Source organism: Ciconia boyciana, chromosome 1, assembly GCF_034638445.1.
Source record: "Ciconia boyciana chromosome 1, ASM3463844v1, whole genome shotgun sequence".
Classification (NCBI taxonomy): domain Eukaryota; kingdom Metazoa; phylum Chordata; class Aves; order Ciconiiformes; family Ciconiidae; genus Ciconia; species Ciconia boyciana.
The window spans coordinates 67,997,639-68,021,736 of NC_132934.1; the positions used below are offsets into that span (position 1 = coordinate 67,997,639).

A 24,098-nucleotide genomic window follows, 5' to 3' on the forward strand; every position below is an offset into this window, starting at 1 on the left:
GTTGGGTTCCTAAAAGGGGAATGGAAGCAGAGCCCTTCAGAGATGCAAGATGAGTTACCCGTAAAGCAGACCTGATGAACAGCTGGCATTCTGCAGTTGTAGCAGTGGGTTATAAACCTTTCAGCTTAGCTTCAGTAAAACAAGAAAAACACACTGCTGGATTAGACTGCTTCGCTGGTTTGCCTGACATATGGTAGTGAACCCAGGAGATACTTGTTTGGTTTTTTTCCTGCAAAAAGTAAAGGCCAGAAATACTCCGTCTGAGATGTGAGTTGACCATGGCTACTCTGAAAGCTGGCCTTAACGTTCTTGCTGCTGCTTCTGCTGCAGATTTGCGGCTGTTGCTAGGAATTTTGGAGACCCCCTGCTGCTGGTGATCAAACAGTGCTGGTCTTATCTGAAATAAAATTTGTCTTGCCACTCTCGTGTTTGCGAGTGAGAGTATGAGGTTGTGCAACCTCACGTAGATATGAAGAACAACTCCAATGTGCTAATGAAGACATTTTTGCTGTTGTTGATGGTTACCAAGCTTTTGTTCTGCTTCTCCCCAGCCTTGTTTGCTTGACGTTGCTGTTGAGACAGTTTTATCGCTCCTCAGGAACGCACATGAGCTGACATGCAGAGAGAGAAAAACAGCAGAGCCTTAAAACCCATTTGATGAACATCTGTTATGTCTTTAATAAACCTTTTAACAATGGACGTGGAAAAAAAAAATCACCTTCCCTGCTACAATTGCACTCATTCAAAATTTTAATTCCCAAAGCAGCTCTGTCCTCCTCTCTCTATCTCCGTGGTTGTTGCCAGGGCCATGCTTCCCATGGATGGCAGATCGATGTGAGCAACAGCAGGTGGGGCTGAAGGAGGTTGCTGGGTTTCATGCTGGAGTTGTGTGAATAAATGTGCCAATAGTAATTCTGTGCTATTCAAGCTACTTTCCTGTGTCCGGCAAAAGGTCAACATCTAAAATTTCATGTTTACACTTTGGACATAAAAACATATAGATTTGCCCTTAATTAAAAAATGTTAGTAGAGTATTGTGTTTAAGTTAATAGTAGGGCAGAGTTATCTTTGTGTAAGGGCAGACACTGTGACCATCAAATGATACAAAATGGTTGGATCGGATCTGAATTATTTCTTCATAACTGATTTTTGCCGGATGAAAGACACAGAAATGAACAGGGATTGGGGGACTAAAAAAGGAAAAGTGCTGGAAAGAAAGAAATACAGACAGTAAGGCTGGGAGCGGGGAGAGAGAGACTCAGGCTGGCCCTGCAAGCATCAGGCACCCCGGGGCAACCCGGAGCTGCTCTCTGGGGTGCTGCTCTTTCCCAAGGGAGGCATGGGCAAGCGTGTGAACTGACTCTTACCATCAGTGTAATACCTGACAGTATAGAGTCCTGCAGGAAGTAGCCACCATATATGTAATACTGTGAGTTTATGCACATAAATGCACTGGTGCGTGTACGTGAGAGCGTACGCACGTCTGCAGTGTGCCTGCGTGTGTGTACATGTCCGTCAACACGTTCATAGCCACAAGCTCCCCTTGGACTTTCCTTGCCAAACACTACTGACTGAACAGAGCGGGAAGGGGACATGCCTGCCATGCAGAAACCTCCATTCTCCCTTGTGGCATCTTCCAGAGAAGGGAGCTTCTGGGCAGCAAGCAGGAACCCTTGGGCTGGCTTTCTTTGTGGCTCAGGGAGCTGCTCTGGTGCTCAGCCTTGAGAGAGAGGAGGGAGTGGGCCAGGAGGTGGATGAACCAGTATGAAAACACTTGGTGCTGCAACGTGTGTGGTCTGGCTCTTGCAGAGCTTGCAAATAATAACAGCGTAGGGCATTGCTCACAGCGTGGAAACTAGGAATACTGGTTTGTGGCATCAAGAAGTGTCATGAGATCATGCTTATGTATACTTGGTACTCAAACGCAGGCTAGATGGAGGAGGAGGGAGGAGGAAGCAGTGTGGTTACCATATCTATAACCCTCACTGAGGGAATAGAATTGGTTCATAACATCGCTGGAATGGGTAGAAAAGGAGCAAGCGAGGCTGCTCTTTCTCCTCACTCCACTTTAGAAATAAAGCCCTAATGCTGTAAGGGAGACTCAGGTTTCTTGCTAAGTTTTCCCACACACCTACCCACTGGGTTTTTATATATCTTAAATCAACAGTATCTGGGGTTGTTTAAATTCGGTTAAATTGCACTCTCCATGCAGTAAAAAAATTGTGTTCATACAGCCCTTTATGTGTGTGTGTGTCTGTGTGTGTGCCTTGAAAATGCCTCTTAGCGTGGACTGCAGGTGGCCTTGGATACCATCTGTGATTTATTTCTGGAAAGAATTAAAATACCAGCACCATTTGTTAGCCTGTTTTTACAGTGAGTCAAAAATGTGCAGCGCTGCTTTGCTGTGACTGCCAGGGCTGCATTTGCTCCCAAAACTGTGAGTGCCCTTCTGACACTTAATGTTATTTAGGTCAGGCCCTTGGAGCAAGCCCTCTGGTTAGGCATTTGATGAAACATCTTCATAGAGACTTCACATAATATCCTGTGTTAGTGGATGTTACAGACTTGAGGCAGATTGCGTCCAAGCTGTTGGAAACATCTTTGTGCAGTGTTCTTCTGAATCACCCTTTGACAATAGGTTTTTGGGGTAATCGGTGCTCTCGTGTACGTATGTGGTGGCTGTCCTAAAGCTAGACAAAATTGTTGAGTGATTTAATAGTAATTGATGGCTGAAAAGGCTGCCTGATAATTTGAATCAGAGACTTAATGGCCTTTACAATACGGTGCATGGGATGATGGCCAAATTACTTCAGCCAGCGTAATTTATTTTCGAACCTGTTTTCTATAAAGCACTAATCCTTGCCTGTTTTGGGGTGTACTCCACCTCTGCTCAGTTTTTCTGCTTTTTATTGATCAAATACCAATCAATCAAAGCACAGGCTTTTATTTACTCAAAACCAAACTGATATAAGTGTAACTATGAGCCCTGATGCAGAGGCAGTATGTGTGCAGTGTAACTGCATTGACAGCGATGGAAACTGGATGTCCCTGCTGGGATGTGCACGTGTACGTATAACTCACCCCTGGACACTGGTATTTACAGGCAGGGTCCCTTCCTAGACCGTGGCTTCTGTCGTGGTTGCAGGTCCTTCTACACTGTCCTTTGGGGACTTGCTGGCTTTTCAAAGGCATCTTTTTGGAGAAGAGCCCTCATAGCTATGAGGATGACTGCTCTATAGCTTTCCTCAGCCACTGTGTCATTGCTCTGGCTACTTACGTATCAGAGACTGATGCTAGAAATCTGGGGAATGGAAAATGCTTTTCTAATGAAGCTGCAAAGCTGTTGTCTTACTGGGACAAGAGGTCTGTTTCATTTTTTATGTGGGCTATGCAGAGAGAAACTTACGGTTGTATTTTGCAGATATTCGAGTCTACTTTTCACTTTTGGCTAATGAGAACCTCAAATCCAAGGGTTAATTATTTGTTGTTCCTACAGCCATTTCCTTCCCCCTAGCCTGCCTGCCTTGTCTTTATGAAAACTTTGTGTGACCATTTTTTCTCAAAGAGTGACCAGGTAGCACTGATTATTGTTGTGCTAAATCATCAGAGACTTGCCTTCACTGGTCCTTACCAAGGGGCAGCAGAAAAATTGATTCCCAGTGTGCGTCTGTCAACGATAACCTTGAGACTTTCTGTGAAGGCTTGGCAGGAGTAGTTGAGGTATTCTGCTTATCCCCAGACATTTGAACGGCCCCTTTGAGCAATTTGGGAGGTGCTGGAATGGGGCTGCTCTGATTTACACTGAAGACTGAGGCAACCCCCAGGCATCTGAGAGACAGCCGTGATCACGGGTGGCAGTATGGGGTTGTACAGCTTCCTCCGGCACCTGTGAACCCTGGGAGATGACAGGCGTGATTTCACCCCATCTGCTTAGGCGAGAGATATGTTATTTCACCTCCTCATGTAACGGTTTGGTTGAAGAACTCACCCAATGGTTCTCCTCTTTGCTGTGGTGTCCCTCTAGTTTCTGTGGGCTCTATGGAGGCGCCGGCACTCTTCGTGCCGTCTCTAAGTCAGGCATGTCGTGAATTGTTAGTCCTTTGCTGGGCTTGAGTGGTTTCTGGGATTTTCAGGACTTACATGGATCCTGCGTAAATTCTTTATGTGAGAGCGTAAGCAGGTAGCCCAGTTTGATAACCTCACGTTGCCTCAACATTGCGGGGAACATGTGAGTTTAGCAGGAAGGGTTTTACTTATTTATATTTAGCTGTGACATTGTTTTACTTAAAATCCTTTTTTTCTCCTCAACTCTAACTCTGAAGCTTCTACCCCTGCCCAAGTTTGAAAATGTAATGAAAATCCATAAATTGTAGTATTGTTTAATGTGCTACAAGTTTGTTTTTTAAATGGCATGCTTCTGGATATGTTTTTTTTTTCTTAATGGATGCCAGGCTCAAAGAATTCGTGGGGCTTTTGCCAATTTACAGATTAAATCTCTTCAGCTTCTCTTTTTTTCATGTTTCTGTCTTGGAGAGGTTTCCCTCGATATTGGGGTACAGCACAGCTGCCATCCCCCGTGCTCTGCCCATCAGCCTTGGATGCTCAACCTGGTAAAAGGGTTTGCCAGTGGCAGGGCGCCCGTGGGCTGCTGTTCCTGCCAGCTGGGCTGCCGGGTGGGGGAGAAGACGTACAGCCAGGACCTTTCTTCCTTCCACTGATCCCTGGCTGCGATTCAGCACTTACTGTTTATACCAAATTGGCCTCTGGAGGTCCCAGCCAGAAGATCAAGATCCTGCTGTGCTGGCCACTGACTGTAGCTGGAGGCTGTCATCACCACGGAGGGCTTGTGCTGTGAGCAGAGAGGCAACAGGATGGGGAAGGGAAGTGTTATTGTCACTTTAGTGACGGGGCATGGAGACCCTGAGAGACAGACTTGTCCTAGGCCATGTGGGAAACTGTGGCAGAGATAAGCACTGTTTCTCAGTGTCCACGTTGTAGGTGCTCGGTGCTGAAGTGTGGGTGACTTCTGCCCTCTAGAAGGTGGAAGACGTTTGAGGTGGGTTGGGGTACCCAAGGCCCTTCAGTGGGTGGGGACCCCCCTGCCCTTCAGCAGCAGCAGGGGGTGGGTGTCTGAAATAGCCGTAGGCACTGGTGATCAGGTACCCCCTCCTCTGACTCCAGCAGGACCTCCATCAGGAACTGAGCTGGTGCATGTAATGCCAGCGAGGACCCTAACGGGACCTGTAGAACCACTCGGAGATGCTCTGAGAGCTCCTGGCACCATGCTGGGGTGGGATCACTCCCTGCCTTATTCCTAGCGTTGAGTCAAGCACTGATCCAGACCACCTCATAGCTGAGTTCGTGGAAATGGGTGTGATGTAATACCCAGCACCGGGCCGTGCTGCATACAGCCAAGAGTCTGGCTGCTTTGTCATGCTTTTCCTGAAGAAGATTATGCCTGAGGCTTTCAAAGGAACCTAAAAGCATTAGATCTCTCACTTGCCTGACTTTCAACAGGATTTCCATTTAAAAAAAAATATACAAAAAATCCCAGCCTGCCACAAACCTTCTGTCAAGCTGAAGGGTGTTACCTTTGAGGAAATATTGATGCAACTACTAAAACTCTTTGAGAAAACCAGCTGCTGCTTAATATTGCAGGATCATCTCTCCCTCTATAAAAGGAATTCAAATGCTGCAAATCGAAAGTGTTTTTGAGAAAGACATAGGGTCTGGCTCCGTGACCCACACGTCTCCACATCATGTAGAGCAGCTCTCGGAACAAGGTGCCGTGCTATTGTGAGGCCATGGCCCAAGTTGTTGCCAGCACAGGATTGTTCCCCATAGGGTGACTGGTCTCGGAATTACATCAAGTCAAGTTTTAATTCAGCCTGATGTAGAGCTTTATTGAGAACTTACGTAAATACATGAAAATTAGCGTGATGTAATATTAAAATTGGAAAATTGGCTTGAAATAGTATACCGGAGTAAATATAAAATGCATAGTGTGAAAATTTGGCATGGATGAAACATTACTCATGTAACGTTGTTACTTTTGTTGGCAAAATTATGCCAATAAAGTACTACAGTGTGTGTTGGAATGGGGCAAAACATGCCTTGAAAACAAGTTGCCATGCTGCCAGCAAGTAATTGGGCTTGGATAATTAAAACCTGACTCTGCGCTTGATCTGGCTGAAGTGAGCCTCGTGGATGCTGAGTGTTGCGGTAGGGTCGTGCAGGCACCGGGAGAGCCGAGAGCAAGTAGCAGGGAGGCATCCTGCGGTATGGAGGACCGGTGAGAGGAGGTCTGTCCCAGGGCTCTTCAACCCCCCTCTTCTCCTCTTACCATGAGAGAGGTAACACAACCTGTTTTCTCACGGTGGCTCAGCAGTGGTAATTAATCACAGCTGCTTCAAAGGTAGAGCGTTCCCCGCGAGTGCTAGGTTTAATCGCATTCTTTAATCAAAAGATGCATTAACAAAAACCAGGCATGCTAGATCTCCCCAGCTGAATCAGTTGCTGATTTTTCTCTCTAGCAGAAATGAATACGCTTGGAGCTCCTTTGAATATTGTGCACGATGGTGCTGGCAGGTTTTTTCTTTCTGCTGCTGCTATGGGTTAATGATGGCCAGTGTTGCTTACAGCTTTTATAATGGCTTTAAGGTCTCATGTTTTAAGTCACTGGGAACGTACTTTCGACAGGTTTATCATCAGTGCTTGGAGGGTGGTGAGGGGCTGGGCACTGGGCTGGGGCATCAGGGAGAGTCACCCCAGTGCATGACATCTCACGGCTGTCCCAGCTCTGAGAGGCTGCTTTGGACCACTTTCAATGACCCCTTGTATCATGCGGTGGCTGCAGGGGGCTGCCCAGACCCCTGAAAGCTGGCGTTGCAGCCTTTTCTGTGCTGTTCCTGGTAGTTTCCCAGGCTAATTGCACACTAGCCTGGCCCCATCCCTTTTGCTCTCTGCCCCTGCACAGCGAGGGCTGTGCAAAAACCACATAAAGCTCTTAAGAGCGAGTGGCGAGTTGCCACGTTAATGCCTTTTGCCCCCTGAATACCTCTGGCACCAGCCCAAGGGCCGTTTAAAGGCAGGACTGCGAGCAGAGCTTGCCAGTTGTTTAAGTGGTCTCTCTCGGTCTGAATTAAAAGAATTAAAATTCCTGATGGATTATAGGTTGTAGCCATGACAACAAATTCCCTCCCTTTCTCTTTTTTCTGGAATTGTCTTGTAGTTCAGATATGTTGCCAAACAAAACCCCTCTTTTTTTTTTTTTTTAAACTAATGTTTCAGGTAATAGCAGCATTAAATTAAAAAGCACAATAAATGGTCATCAGCGTTTTGATGACTGTATATGCTTTATGCCTGGTATCTTCTTGTGAAACTGGAAATCTCTTGACTGTGCAAGTCAATAAGGCTTTTGTTCAGTGGTATTAGAGGGAATTTTGCTAGCCTAAAAGAAGTGGGGATAATTACTAACAGGAGTTCTTGTGCAGTGTATACCTGTAGTAGTTAAAGGGAAAGCTGCTTAAATTTATTCTGACAATTGCAGATACAGCACTGGAGGAATAATTTGAATTGTTCATTCTGCAACAAGGAAACATCCCACTTGTCTTCTCTTCAAAAATGAAATCCCAGTCTGATTTAAAATATACTTTTATGGGTTGGTTTTCTTTTTTTTAATGTAATTTTGCCGTTTCAAGACTTCTATTGTAATTACCTGTGAATGCAGGTTTTTAAAGAAAATTATTCTGATTTCTAAACGAAAGGAGAAACTGATTTTTTTACATGAACTGCTTCTTGTAGAATAAGTTTAATGAGATTCAGCTTTCTTTCATAAATAATGCAGCACTTGCATTTGATTAGGTGAAGCCTAGAGGAATTTCTACCTAATCAGATGCATAGCAAGAAGGATATTGCCTGCACACTGTTACCATTATCAATGGTGGTGGCAAGGAAAATACAGCTCCGTGTGTGTCCAGATAGAAAGCTTTGTTTCTTAAGAGAAGTTGCAAAACAAGGTATATATGTTCCAACAACTGATTCCTTGAGTCTCAGAGTGTCCTGGCTATTTGTAAAACAAGGTCTGGGTTCTGAGTATTATCGTTACTGTGGTGTGAAGACACTTCAGGTTAACTGGAGACCTCCCTGTAATGGGTTTCTGACCCTTCCAAGAAATAAATACATGTGCGGAAGAGACAATCTTTGCATCAGATAGCTTATGGTCAAAATAAGCAAGGTAGACATCGGGAATCATTGGGACCAATTCCAAAAGTATTGAAAAACAGCACAAACCTCCCGATAACATAAAAATGGGAAAAAAAGGTATGTGTGCCACCATTCATCAAAATAATAGATCGCATACTGCAAAAAGCAAACCAGTTTGCAAATGGTGTATCTGCAAGTTTTGCAGAAACATTTTGAGAGTTCTTGAGTAAATGTTGCTTTAATTCGTCACCTGTGGTCAAGTTTTATGATGCTCTGTAAATCCAGCCATGAGACTTTGTTCTGCTCTGGTTTTATCCCCAGGAAGCTGTTATTAACAGCAGTGGGTGTGCATGAACAGAGGGTAGTTTGAATAAGGCCATTAGTCCTTTAGTCATCATCCATATTAATAAATAAAAAAGGGCCTGGGCCCCATTCTTTAGCCCTGAGCCCAGCTGGCATAAATTGACCTGTAAGCATTCAGTAAGTGCTTGTATCCTCCGACAGACAGTGGCTGAGCCCAAGCTGGCTTTTGGGACCAGACCCTGGTCTGGGCTCAGCCCTGGACCGCTCCTGGGAACTATTTGAGTGTGGTGTAAAACAGTTAGGGACCATGTTAACACTGTAACAGCGTGGATGGTCATGGGCTCAGGCTCTGGCTCTGGTTACTTCATTAGAGGTGATGCTCTGTTAGGGCTTGGTTATGCTCTGGGCTGAACTCAGTTGAGTGGCATCTTGCTCTACCACCATAATGAAGTAATATTCCACATAAAGCATGAAGAACTGAACCCTAATGGCAAAGCCCAACAACACTGCCTTATCTCACTGCGCTTGGATTTTTCTCTTAACGTTTGTTCAGATATGTAAAATTGCAAATGTCAGAAGTTCTTTGGGCCAGATGCTAAGCGGGTTTAAGCTGACAATTTGTGCTAGCTGAGGTTCTGGTTTTTCACTTACATTTCTTGGAAAGGGCAATGAGATGTAATGAATAAATGTAAAACACAAGAAATAGAGCCCAGGATACATGCAAGATGTGCTTGCATCCTGTGATTTGCTGTCGAGAGGTTTTAGTGCTGAGCTCAAGGTATATTTATGGAGCTGCTGGTCAGAACTGTGCAATTTAAAGGTGAAATCAGTTCTCTTTTTTAATCTTGAATTTTCATTCCTCTCCAAATTGGTGCAAGCAAATCTCCTGGGCCTAAAATGTCATGGGAGCACTAGAGGCCAAGAACAGAATTAATTTCTGAAAGTTTGAGAGCAAAACTATCAGGTTTAGGGCTGTAAAATGTTAATCTGTTTCTGACTTTCCCAAGAATTGTCTGAAATACTTTTGCCCACTCATAACTCAAGCAACTTCATGTCAGGTATTAGAGCTGTTTTTATGTGTGAATACTGACAGAAGTAGTGGACGGCTTTTATTGTAGCCAACTGGAAGAAAAGCCTGAAAAATACAACTCCCAAAATTTCTTTGGTCCAAAACAATGTCAAAATCCCATGGAAGAAATGGGAAACAAGGCTGAGCCCTCGGTCATTTGCCCTGAGGTAGATAAGATGTTCTTTGCTCAAGATCCTGGTCAAGGTATCACACAGAGCTGCGTCCCAAGTGGTGTAGAGCAAGCAAGCTTGGTCCTTTCCATTGCTCCCTTGCTGCTGCTGTGGAAAGCATTTCTCCCAGCCTGCTTCAGCTGGGAAGGCTTAGCCTTGATGACCAGTGGATTTTAGGGCCAAGGTCAGGACTCAACACTATACCCTCATCACCGTCTTGTCCTTTGCTGATGCTTCTCCAAGTGCAGGCAGCCTCTCACATCCCAAAACGCGCAGGCTCACTGGGTAGATTCAGTGATGGAAAGTGATGCTGCTTCTGTGCCAACTGCAGTCTAGCCTTGGATTTCCTACTCTTTGCCCCTCTGTGACAAGATCAATTCGGGAACTCTTCCAAAACCAGTCGAGCAGGGAGTGCAGGTAGCGTGGGTGAAGGGCCACTGGGCAATGCAGACACCTGAGACATGCAAAGTGCACCTGGGAGCTTGCAGCAGGAGAAGTGGTTACCTCTGAGAGATGGGATGCTGATCTGTACCTGAGGGATACTGACGGAGTCCGCAGTTGTTAGTTACGGTGAGCAGTGGTCGCTACATTTATCTTTTGTCAGTATAATAGGCGAAGTTTTAAAAAGCATATGTGGCTGCATCCTTGAACGCTCTCTCCTCGACTGTGTGGCTCTGCAGTCGTTGTCAGCTAGGCTTGGTGTTGGGTGTAGAAAGGATTTTGGGGCTCTTCTCTTAGTTGTAGGAAGCATCCTGGGTTTGTTACCGGTGCGTGTCCACTTCTCCCGGAGTTCCTTTGTGCATTCCCAGCTTCACCCCCAAGTAAGAGCCTGCCAGAATCACTTACGTGCGGTGGAGCGAAAATGTGACTGATACAAATGTTGCAGCAGTGTATAAAATGCTAAATTTTTCATGGTACTTAAGCACAGAAAATCCCAGGGCTGAACTGACATAATGAAAAACTCCAGGCAAAAAAAAAAAAAAACCACCATGGAAAGTCTTAGATTAAAAACAGTTGCAAACTTTAGAGTCAGACTGTATCACAGAGTCTTAATCCCTTCTTCTTCCTTTAAATGCCCGTCCTCATGCTGCACCCTGGGCTATCATAGCCAACTGCTTTTAATGTCATTATCCCCATCACTTTCCCAGGAACAGGGACCTGAGGCAAAGAAATGTCAGATGACTTGTCCTGGTCCGAAATAGAAAATCTGTAGTGGCAGCAGGATTTGCAACTAGATCTTCTCAAACCGAAGCCTTGACCATCTTAACCTGCTTCCTCCCTATCAGGAATGAAATGATTGTCTGGAGGAGTTCAGTGGACAAGCACCTGTGCACCATTCCATACCAGAGCATCAGATATACTCACACAGCTGTTCTCCCAGCTTGCCTGGGACCTCTGTGGGCTACTGTCATAGATTTATTTCTTTATCATAATGAACCTCAGTTTTCACCCATCTATAACACAAAGGGTGCTAAATCTTGCCCTGGATCACTTTCACCCCTGTAGTTTTCTGGTGAAAGACCTACAAACAAAAATATTAATGTAGGAGCACAACTTTGAGACTTTAAGCAGCTGACTGGACTGTGACGTGCTTCTTAATTCCTGGAGAATTTTAACAGAGATGCACTGGGCCCAATATGTAGTGTTATAACTGAAACAGGTAGATGTAAAGACCAACAGATCAGCTAAAAGGAGAACCGAACCAAGTGGTGGAAAAATACAACTGGAGGTTTAGGGAATTCATACTGTTAAGCAGTCTGTCTCCAGATTTTTTTATCATTTTGCTTGGTCCTGAAAACATTGTTCAACAGCTGATTTCAAGTTTCCTTTTGCACTTTATTATCACTTTTATTGTGGAAAACTTATTTAAAAAAAAAACAAACCAAACAAAACAGATCAATTTAAACAGTGTTGTGTTGGTTTCTGTATACGTCAAAACATATTTCCATTGGAAACATATTTCCGACAAAGCATTTCTTGCTTGTTTGAAAAACATTTTGAATAAAGACATTCAGCTGCTTTAGTCACTTTGCCTTTTGGTTGGAGGGTAAAATAGGCTTTCAAAGCTGTTCAGTGTTCCTTTTTGCCCTGGAGGCATACAGGAACTGTAGGAGAAGACCTGATTTGCAATGTCTTTGGGAGTTGAAAAGGTTCCTCAGGATCCCATCAGGACCTGCAGCAAATGAAGGGAAAACAGTGTTTCCTAGCCGACATCCTTCGCTCTACTGAGTGCCAAACAGCAGTGGTGGCAGCTTTAGTGACCTCAGCTTTATCTGTCAATTAATGAGTGTCTGTAACTTGATATTTCATTTTTCCTAGACTCTATCCTCGTCATGCAAGCGCTCTCAACAACTTGGGGACGTTGACCAAAGACGTGGTGGAGGCAAAGGACTACTACAGACGGGCCCTTCAGTTAAACCCTCAGCACAATCGAGCTCTCTTCAATCTTGGCAACCTGCTCAAGTAAGTTGAATGCAGAACTGGCACCAAGGAAATTCACATTCTCTCTACACACATCACCAAAGTAGTTTTTTCTGCCAACTGGTGAAGGAATGGCATTATTTCTTATTGCTGGCCAAGAGTGCCGGCACAAAGATGAGGCTTAGTTTGGGTATCCTTCTGCTGTCTGCCACATCACTTCAGGTGCTGTTTACTGTTGTGTTTCAGCTGGAGGGAATTCACTTGTTCCAAATCAGGCATCAAAAAATGTGGTGTCTAAACACAACTAGTCACCTGAGACTCCCATCTCAATGGAGAGGTGTAAGCCTTTCCAGCAGAGCAAGCCATGTTGTTCAAAGACAGGCATCTGATGCAGATCTAATAAATAACATAGATCCAACAAATCCCTCTCTGCAAGTTCCCACTTCTCCTCATTAGCTGTATGGAAGGTCGATGCATAGTTTAGGCAAACTCTGAGATGCTCAGAGCAGCAGAAGGTTCATCCCACTGTAGAGGGGGTGGGTCTGGATTTGAGGGGAAAGCTGGCTTACATCCCTACACGGTTACTCTGCTGAGCAAGAAAACAAGTTAATCAGCTCATAATTTCATTCATTGTTATTTGGAGTGTCAGCCTTTAGCCAGGAGAATAGCAGACGATCATAATCATGCAAATTAATTTGTCTAACCATATCTAAAGACTGAACTTAAATCTACACAAGAAGCTTTGCCAGTATGATAAGATCTGCTAGGGGTGCAATTAAAAAAATATATATCTCTATTCCTGCGTTACTATTTTGCGCCAGCAAAAACCCCCTTGTTTTTGTGAGGACAGCGTGTTATTTACTGACAGAACTGCATAAGCTACAGCAGTAAAAGTACATTTTTGCTGATATAAACTGCACCTATTCTGCTGGTAATAGGTCTCTGGTAAATCTTCTAGAGCAGATCAGGCTTTAGTGTTGGGTGGTTTTAAAGTGGCACTGTCTCATCAGAACATACTTGATCTGTCTGGTTCTGAAATGTTACTTTGAGTGTGAGTTTATATGACAGATATTAAGTGTATTGCTGAAGTTCTGCCTGGTTCATTTGGTAGTGGAGAAGTTCTCAGAATAATATTACAAGTAAACCTGACGGTTTGGGGTTAGAATATGGCAGCTGAGTAATTCTTACATAGAAAATAGGTGAGTGCTTTACTGGAAATACTCACAAAAAAGGGAAATGGTAAAGACAGTCTTATTACAAGAGAAATGGAAGGTCTTTGTATTATTCATCAGATTTGGTTGATTGAAATTAATCGTAGGTGGCAATGCTGTTTAAAAATACATATTGTCCTTTTAATCCATCATGTTTGCCTTAGTTATTTTTCTCTGTGATTTTTTTTTTAAATATAAAATATTAATACAAAAGGATGTAAGCCAGAAGCAGCACCAGGACATCCCATGTCAATAACGCTTAAATCTGGCCTGTTGATGGGCTCTTATGACCCAGCAGATGGGTGGAAACTGGATTTGTTGCACTGGCAAAGCACAAAGGAGACATGTGGGATAATCTCTTAGAACTGCTGTTTGTTTTGTGTGCAATATGTCTTGTTTTTCCTAATGTGATAGTTAAGATATTGTGTGTCCTGTTGGACTGTATATGCTCTGCATCCTTCTGTGGTGCCATATATTGCAGTATGTTAAAGGTGTGTGATGCTTGTGCTAAACTTGTTAAAAGAAAGTGCTCAGGTTCCACCTGCCCTTTTCCCATACCCATTTGCTCCCATTTTCTAGACTTTTTTTTAGGCTTCCAAAACAACCTAGTGCATCTGGACACACCAATAGTATTAATTATAAAGGAAACTGGGTGTCCTCATCTCCCTGTTCAGCTTTAAAAAAACCTGCTAAAAAATAGGTAGAGTTCATGGTGGAGGGATTAGCACATATGTAAAGCAGATGCTGTGCAGGCAAATCCTATATGAATGTCTCCCCTAAAACACTAGCCCAAACCCCTTTGCCAGGACCTTTCCTGGATCATCCATCAACTTAGCAGTGATCATCAGCCATGCTGGAGCATGAGGTGACTTGTGAGATGACCGGACAGGAAGGAGGCAGAGATTTCAAGCTCCCCCTTCCTACAACTTTGTCTTTATTTACGTTTTCTACCTGGCTCTCCAAATTATCCTTTCATATATATGTATATAGGGCAACTAGTATTCTGCAGACGTTAAATGCTAGTATAATCTAGGTAATAAATGAAAATCTGCAGAACATTACAGGCAGATATTACTTTCTGGCTGTGCTATGAGACATTATGAAGAGTGTTTTGGTTTCTAAACATGTGGCAGAGAGATGACAAACGGTCAAGCCATAAAAGCATTTTCTGTCCTCTTTGCAGAGGCTTCAGTGCATGGTGCAGATCAGGAAGAGCCAGATCTGCAACTCTTCAGGCATGTCCAGTAACAGCACTATTTGTACTGAGACACATAACAAAACTGTCTGGCATGAGGAATTCCCAGTTGAATTCTCCTGAGTTCCTTATACCCACCCTGCTCGTAGCTTGGAAGTCTGATGGTAGATATTAGATTTCATGTCCTCTGGAGTGCTGAGAAAGGGGAACTCCAGGATTTTGGAAGGATGGGTTTGCTGTCCCCATGGGGGAATCTGCCTCTCACTATTCCCTGTAAATAAGCTCTCTACTTAAGCATCCATTGCTTGTGATTTAAGCTTGAGTAAAAGTCTGTTTTGAGGACCACAGGGTGGAATTTTTAAGTTTTTTTCTGTAGAAGTCCTAGATGAAAAAGGATGTTTCCATTTTCTGTTTGCGCATAATGAAGACAGCTATGTGCCAGAAGATGAATGTTCTCAGGAAGCATTGCAGGGTAATGGCTGAATAAGCCTCTGGTTTTGTTTACGTATCCTAAAATAAAGTTGTATGTCGTCATTTTCTTGCATAATATAAATATTGGAGAGTAGATAATTAAACAATGCCAACAGATTTCTTAGTTAAAATAGACCTATGGCCTACCTAAAAGTGAGAAACCTCTTTCTCCGCTTTTGTGGTTCGTGATCAGTGACACAGAGCAGCCTGATGTTGCTTTCTTGTGTTGTGTTTTGAAGTTTCCCATTATATAAATATTTAAGTCCTCTATATAGATTCAGTTTTGTTGAGATACAGCTTGAAAAACTGAGATAAATATTATTCAGAGTACCTCACAAATTTATAGCGTGTGGGATATTCTGCAAAGAGACAAGAAATAAAATATTATGAACATTTGAAGTAAATATTTATCTGGGCTTTCTGTTGCAGGAAGAATGGGAGAGAACTTCTTATTTGCAGTGCTGTATCTATCCATACCTAAAGCACTCCAATATTCAGTACACTATTTCGTACGAAGAAAAGCCTCATAACTCTTACGTGCTTTGAGAGTGTTATGGCTGCATTTTCAAGGGGAAAGTGAAATGCCTAGAAACAATGTCCACTGAAATCTTGAGTTTATTCAAAGGACTGGTTCTCTTCTGAATGTAGAGTAACACACAAGGTGTCCTGTGCGTTTGTTGCTGTGATTTAGTCCAAGTTTAGCAAACCCATCTATTCAGAGGAAGGAGGACTGTCTGCCCTCTCCGATACAGGCTGCTGGATATGTATGTATGTGAGTGTGCTGACACAAGCCTGTGTAACTATCTGAAGATACTGAAATACATCAGATAGATATTACATGTATTGAGATTTAAGATCTTTCAGAGAGTGAAACATTCCTTCCTTCCATTCAACGGAGCAAACTGAGTGATAATGTTCAGTGATACTGCATCTGGCTTTCTGGATGGTCTCTGGTTAGGATACTCTGTGTTGCATGAAGTGCTGTAGTTATCCGTCAGTATCCCATACACATTGTAGCCTGTTCATAAAAAAACCCAAACTCTGGCAGTGTCAAATTTACAGTAGATTACAAAAACAACTTAGGTTGGAAGAGACCTCTGGAGATCATTTGGTGAAGCCCGCTGCTCAGAGCAAGTCTAATTGGATCAGGTTGCTGAGGGCTGTGTCCAGCTGAATCTTGAATACCTCTAAGGACAGAGATGCTGCAATCTCTCCGTGCAACCTGTTCCAGTGTTTGACCATCCTCGTGGTGAGAAATATTTCTCCTTATATCTAGTCAGAATTTCCCATGTTCCTACTTGTGTCTGTTGCCTCTTGTCCTGTCACCATGCACCTCTGGGAAGAGTTTAATTCTGGCTTGTCTGTGTCCTCTGACCAGGTAGTCGCAGGCAGCACTGAAGTCACCCCTGAGCCTTCTCTTCTCCGGGCACAGCTCACTCAGCCTCTCCTCAATGCAACGGGTGCTCTAGCCCTGACCTTCTTTAGTGGCCCTGTGTTGGGCTTCTTCCAATAAGTCCATGCCTTTCTTGCACTGGGGAGCCCAACTCTGGACAGATGTTGCTCCAGATGTGGTCTCACAAGTATCATATAAAGGGGAAGAATCACTTCCCTGGACCACTATTGGCCTTCTTTGCCATGTAGGGTACATTGCGGCCCATGGTCAACTTGTTGTCCACCAGGACCCCAGTCGTCCCCCAACCTGTGCTTGTGCATGGGGTTATCCCACTCTGGGCGCAGGACTTGCATTTGCTTTTGTTGAACTTCATGAGGTTCCCGTCAGACCTGGTCCCTCTGAAAAGCAGCCCTGCCTTGCAGTGTATTGCCTGCTCCCCCACTTTGGTGTCATCCACATAGTATAGATGAATGACAAAGGAGTGCATCTAAATTATCTGAATCAGTTTTAAACCAGGGAGTCGAACAGGCTTAGAGGCTTCCTTTCAGACAGACAGAGTTAGACACTGCAAGCTCCCCTTGGATTATGGTGTGAAACCAAGATGAGATGTTCAGAACAGTTGTGGAGCCCTCGTTGAGTCCTGTGTTTCTGGCTTTAATGCAGTCAAACTAACTTCACAAAATAAAACAAATCTTGAAAGTTAAAAAGTCCTCTAGAGCACTAATTCCTAGGTTACTCTTTCCGTTGCAAATGGAATTTGCTCCAGTGCTAACAGCCCACACACAGCCCCGCGCATCGCCAGACTTCTGTGGAGTGGTTTAAGCTGATGCTTCTCCAACTGCAGGGCACTTGCAAAAATATGGAAGAGATGCTCCCGGTGGAAAGAGCTGTTCCTTGCTTTTGGCTCAAGCATGCTTGATTGTAGAGGGGAGGCTGGGAGCTCGAGTGGAAGGGGGAATCAGGAGAGGGCATTGTAAGGCAAGGTAATTTGGGGAAAAATTGGATTAAGTGATCACAGACTGCTTGTGTCAGTTGAATTTTTCCCTCTCTCTGTCATAGCAAAGGTATACATTACCTAGCTTTTCCTGCTCCAGATCCCCAGTTTATGGTAAATTAGCATATCGGACTGTTCTTCCAATGCTCTGTGCTCTCCCAAATTGCAGATTTATATAAGCGATGGCCTCGATCCTGCAAAGTGTTGGCTTTGATCCAGGAAAGCACTTCAGCCAGTAATTAATTTTCAACTTGCATACATAAAAGTTAAGTATGCGTTTAAGTGCTTGGCCGGAGCGCTTGGTATCTTGCAGGCCTGAGCCCTTTGAGAAACTACTGGATCTGGTTTTTTTAATGTAATGCAGTCTGTCACATAAAAAGATGCCATAATCTTTCCCTCTCTACCCCCACTTTCAGGAGACAAACATTGTTCTTGGATCAGACGGGAAACAAAAGGCCATTTTGAAAAAAAGAGTAATTAAGAGGGCTGCCCCATGTTCAGAGTGCATGCTTGTGGTTAATGGGAACTTTTACTGCTGCTGAGTGGATCACTTAATCCTTTTATTTCTGTAGCTGGCATTTCCTACATTTTTTTGCCAAACATCAATACCTTTATAAAGCAGTCATCTGTTTCTGATTTATAAAAATGTGTAATGAAACTCCAGCCAAGGGATCCAAAAGTTTTATAAATTGACAAGCTAGCTAGTCTTTAATTAGTGTAGGAGAAAAGTGGTTCTTTATTTGTTTTTGCTTCATTCATGTAATTTATATGGAACACCACTGGAAGAAGAAAAAGACTAGCACAACTGGTTTTACTTAGCTTAATGCACAGGCAAAATATTCTTCCAGTTACACAACTAGAAAGGGAAAAAATCTGCAAAGCCACATACATTATCAGCTGAAATTTGCACCTTATAAACAAGATCTGGTTACTTGACCATGCCACTCAGATGAAATCTAAGGCCAAAGCGGCAAGGTGCTCACATATTTTCTGTGTCCCAGAGCCCTTTGTTTCTTTTTGTAAGCCCTGCTATTCATATTCTTTGTACACTCAACACAAGGAAAATGTTGTTCCAGTCCAGCTAAACATCCTTAGATGTTTGTTCAGGAAACCTTCTCATTTTTCAAGGAAAGAAATACAGAGCGATACTGGAGAAATTGTAGCTCAAGTAAATAAACACCCTTAGATTTTTGTTCAGGAAACCTTTTCCGTTTTCCATGGCAATAAAGCAGAGCAATGCTGGAAGAAAACCTAGCTCATGAGCCTAGCCATCTCTCAACTATCTCTGTTTGTAATCCTTAGGTTCTGAAGAACAGACTCCTCTAGCCTAATGATCGACTTGCTAAGGAATTATTTAGAGATCCCAGGCAGATTTAACTAAGCAATCTTTTAATTTCAAAGTATTAATTTAACTAAGTCATAAATGAATCTATAACAGCACTCATTGTCTAGGAACATGCAAAGACTCTAGTGGGGGGGGTTTAAGGAAGTGCAAACGTTTCGGTGTCTCCAACCTACTGATGTGAGAGCAGGGTTGGTGAGAGCAAATGTCCTGTTCCCAGGTCAGTCATGCCTCAGTGACATGACTGGAGCCAGACCTCCAGAAGCTGACTGCAAAGCCGGTGTTACCCCAACAGCATCCCTTCCACAGGGCATGCGACTTCCCAAGGACATCGCTGGGAGGATCTTGTGCAGTACTTCATGCCTGGGGACGCTTTTGCTATCTTGCTCTTCATGTATCTTTAACTCCTGATGGGATGAATGGGACAGAATTTGATGTGTTTGCCATAAAGAGAAATATTGAGAGAAGATGTACAATAGGAATGGAGAAGTTTACAAAATCTAGTGGTTATGACTCAACAGACAGAGCATGTAGCCTGTACTGCTTGCCTGACAGTCAAATTAAATACTTTTTGCTCTTCAGTGTGTGGGGTTCAGGAATGCACTGTTTTGGGGGTGTTTTGTCTTCACTGGGATCATTGCACAGTGCTCAGTATGACAGTCACCAGAATAGCAGACCAAACGGCCGATTCATTAAAGCCTATGTCCTCCCAGCTCCTGAGAATAACATATGGAAACAGCGATGGGCCGAGGAGATGCTGGGTACGCACACTGTGGAGAGGAGGCGCAAATGAATCATTTAGTCTTTGTTGAAAAGGTCAAGCCGGGGACTTTCACATCTCTTTAAAGTAGTTTATCAGTGGGATGACCTAAACGTGTTTACAGGAACGTTTCTTTCTATTTTTTCCCTCCTTCCCTGTCCTGCAGGTCCCAAGGGAAGAAGGAGGAAGCTGTAATCTTACTGCGGGACTCCATTAAGTACGGCCCAGAGTTCGCAGATGCTTACTCAAGCCTGGCCTCGCTGCTAGCCGAACAGGTAATGGGCATCGCGTGAGCTCTCGTGCCAGCTCTCGTGCCAGCTCTCGTGCCTTCTGTGCGTGTGTATGCACTGCTGCTGCAGCCGCAACACCTCCTGCACATCCCAATGGAGCACCCTCGTCTTGCACACATGCGGTGGCAGGCGTGGGTCTGCAGCTGTCTGCAGAGAGCTCTCAGGCTGCTTTAGAGATGACTTTTTCAGGATTGGAGGCAATTCATTCGCAGTGAGTAATTACACCCACATAATGTGGCTCTGAATTAAATCACTGTTGAAGTCGTGAGTAAATACCCTCTCTGCAGCTCCCCGCGTCTATGGCGAAGTCTTAATCCATCGCACCTTGAATGTTGTGACAGCAGAATAGGCAAGCGCTTCCCCCTCAGACACACACGCCTACGTAGATAACCTTGAGATTTCATAATAAATCACTCCAAATCTAGGAAATGTCAGAAACCAGGTGGCCCCTGCAGCCTGAATTCTGCCCCTTGCATGCACACATTGGAATACGGCCCTTAATTACTGTGGTAGATGATCACATACAGGGGGTGGGAAGGCTAGCTAGTTTTAGGTTGCTCCTAATGAGCAGCTGTTTGATATTTTATTTAACCTCATTGTTCAATATGTGCCCCCAGGCCTTATTTACTGCGCATGGCCCAGGCTGCGTTCTGGAGGGAGGATTACTCATTTCCTCTCGGGTTCGTTCCCCTTGCTCATTACTCAGGGCTCTCCCTACTCTCTGTAGTTAGGTAATTTATTTCTACAAGGTCCCTGTGAGGTGAAATATTGTCTCCATAGAGGAAAAGGGAAATTGAGGCACAAAACGCTTGAGTTCAGAAGAAGCCATGAAGCGTGGGTGCCCAAAATCAAGACCACCAAGCCCTGCTTTTCTCCATGCCTGCAGCAGCAGATGAGGGATGCTGTGCTTCGGGCATTGGTCCCACAGACTGCAGCCACAACCAGTGGCCCCAGTCTGGAGCTACAGGGGTGGGTGATGAGGTCCTCATAACTGCACAGCTCCAGCACACTGCCGCAAACCTTTTGAAAACTGACTTTTTTCTCCCCCAAGTTTCACATCTAACTGTTCTATAGCATGGGGTGCTAAAGCTTTCTTAAAAGGTTGCCAAATGCAAATACAGACAAAGCAAAAGAGTATCATCTTTCACTGTTTTCCATTAATCTGGTTAGTGAAATCTTCTCTCTGTAAGGGAAGTGGATAAATTTCAGCAAAACTATAAGCAGGGGTCTTGTTCTGGTTTAGGCTTCTTTAATGATGTAGGCACTCTGCAAAACTCACCTATGATATATGTGGATTACCGAAAGATGTGCTATTTTCTTTTCCCTTTTAAGTGACTTTCAAATATTTGAATATTATCAATATCAGCTGCAGGGACCTAGAAATATAGTGTATAAATTGAAAGAAGAGCCTTATTGAATGGGAACTGTGTTTTGAATAAGCCCATCAATGAAGAGTCTCCTGCAAGTATAGGAAATGAGTCCCCCACAGTAATACCTGGTTTTAATATTAATTGTAATTATTAATTAGAACCATCGATTGTAAGGTCAACAGAGCAATAAAACCATTATTGAGTCCCGAGGCCTTCTGCCCAGAGCAAATGCCATTAGCAAGTCCAGCAATAATTCATCTACTCTTACGTATAGATTGTTCATCCTCTTGTGACTTGAGTAAGTGGTAAGGAAAAAAGATAGTACAATTTCCTCAGAAAATAGCGATTTCCTGCAGGCTTTTAATACCTTCTCATGTTCAGCCACAGCAGATGACTACCTGATTGTGCAGCTCCTGCCTCCTACACCCATGCTAGTGACTGCAGTAGGGGCTGTCCTACAAATACGTGCTGCTGGCCGTGGCTGTGGGCTGCAGAATCATACCTTAACGCTGTGCGCTTCCTGGAGGCGTATGGGCAGAAGTTTGGGCATCTTCAGCCCAAAGGATGATGACGGGACCCCATTTTTCAGTTTTGTGTTTTCCTCTTTGTCCAAGCAACAGTGTCCAAAATAGCCAAAAGTTACAAACCTGTTGTTCTGTCTACTTGTGGCCCAGAGTCTGTCTCACAGCTGTAGGGGTATCTGTGATGCCAGGCAGTATGCAGTAGGCTGCACGGACAGCATCGCTGTGGAGCTTTGCAGAAGGGAGCACAAACTGGTTCCCTCTTGCTGCGATGTGAAGTGCCATAAGTGGCACATTAAAATAACTTGCATGAGGTGACTGTGCCCGTGACAAACTGCTGCTCCTCCACCTTTGCACTAAAGCTAAGAAGGGGGGAAACGGGTGGACGTGGCTCAGTGAAATATGCCAGGATTGCCTTGGTCGGTCCCACGCAGCATGTTCCCCCCTATCTTGAAGACGATGAATCCAAAATGGGGCTTATGGGTCCTTTCCTCCCACAACTGTAAAAAATGCTACTGAGAGGAGTGTCTCATGAGCCAGGGAATTAGCCTGTAACTCAATGTAATTGCCCTTTTCTCTCCTTGATAGTTGACTCTGAAGCCAGAGCTCACATGGAAAAAAACCCGCCACATTGTATAAAACAGTTTGGCTTGCTTGTGCCTTTTATGCATGCTTGCCCTTCTTACTGCTTTGTCAGCTTGATATTGTAATTCAGTTGCAATGTATTGTGGTTTTCCATGATCACTGCAGTGGTGCTAATATGAGAAATCAAACATTTTTGTTTGCCGTTTCCACACCATTCCTGTAGCACCACTTCCCCAGGATTTACTTCCCCCCCCAGGATGCACTTGAACAGCATCTTCTTCCCAGCTCTTGCAGTTTCATCAGCCATCTCGTGCTACTTGATGCCTCTTTTCAGGCCCAAGTTTCTGGATTCAAGTGATTTTTGTGTGTGTGTGTGTGTGTAATAATATCAGCCTACACTAAGAAAAAGAAACTTTTTAACCCACTTAGCTGCAGAGGAGAGCCTATTCAGGGGTAACCAGACTGAAAAACCGAGCCATAAAAAAACAGACTTAAAAACCCTGGAGTTCAGCTGAGAGATCCTCACATGCGTAATTTTTTTAATATCATAAAAATCTCATACATTTTTTAAGCCAATCTTCTGAATTTTATGAGCTTGATGAATGTTTCATGAAGGTCTGGGAGTGGCATTATTAAGTGTTAATGAGAATCAAGCCTTGATGAACTTACAGCATTTCTCCCCAGAAGAGGAGAGGCTGTGAGGGAGAAAGCTCTGGCACGAAAAGCTGGGCCCACCCTTCCCAATTTCTGACCGTGCTTAATGCAAACACTTTGTTAGAGAAATCATCCCAGACTCTGCACTGAGCCTGAGGCACGCAGGGTCAGGATGTTAGGTGCCACAAAAGCAATGCAACCATGATAAAAATGCTAAAAGGGCTCGATATCGGTGAGGGTGAGTGTGAGTGTTTTGACGTGGGACACTACTAATCCAGTTTAACATAGCCCTTCCTTGCTTTAAAGATTGGGTTTATGATCAGTAAATAAAATTAAGAAAACTGACATACGTGCACACAAAGCCACATTCCTTGGCTGAAAATTAAAATCAGAGGAAAAAAAACTAATAGAGAAATCTTTGAAAATATGCTTGTTAATGTCCTGGTGACACAGGCGCTTTCTCAGAAAATTGCTCTTCATTTTAGTCAATTCTGATGATCGCTACACTTTCCTGACCCTACAGGATAATGATTCAAATTCACATAAATATATCCAAAATGTCCAAACTTAAGCACTTTTTAAAAATGTGTTTCTGTGTTTTATCACACACTATCTTTTCTTCTGGCTGACCTTTATCATGTAAATGTGAAAGCACTTAACCATGGCAAACCGTGTGCTTTTATCAAATCATACTCTTTCAATGCGATTAATTCCAGCTCTCCAGTTCTGAAATAGGAGGTGAGAAAGGAGTCCATGCATTTAAGCAGCTATAGAGCAAAAGCTGCTGTCAGGTACACCCTTTAAATCCACAGAAAGCCCCGTAGGCTCCGGGATTTGCAGGACTTGAGGAGAGACCATAGCTGGGAATGGACCGACCTCTTATTTCAACGTGGATTCAGCTCCCGAGCGGAGGTCTGCCTTGGTGGCTCCAGGCTTTCCTCAGTGGAGAGCCAGCTGGCTGATTTCGCTTGGGAGCATCGTCAGGAGGCTGTGGAGTTTGTCGCTGTAGGGCTGTGCCACTCCACGGAAGGGGAAGAATTGAAAAAAGCATCTTTGGTGCTGGAGGCTTGCCTGACACCCCTCTGCACTGTGCTTGTCTCTGCTGTTTACGGCTTCCTTTCATAAATACACCCAACAGCAAAGC

The 24,098-nt window shown here is 43.9% G+C and overlaps 1 protein-coding gene across 1 annotated transcript in view; it reads left to right on the top strand.

Moving 5' to 3' along the window:
• Positions 1-24,098, top strand: part of TMTC1 (transmembrane O-mannosyltransferase targeting cadherins 1) — a 147,799-nt gene that overhangs the window by 110,464 nt on the left and 13,237 nt on the right. The window contains exons 12-13 of the mRNA XM_072872770.1: positions 12,067-12,210; positions 19,701-19,809. Coding sequence (XP_072728871.1) covers positions 12,067-12,210; positions 19,701-19,809 — 253 coding nt within the window. The remainder of the gene's footprint in view (positions 1-12,066; positions 12,211-19,700; positions 19,810-24,098) is intronic.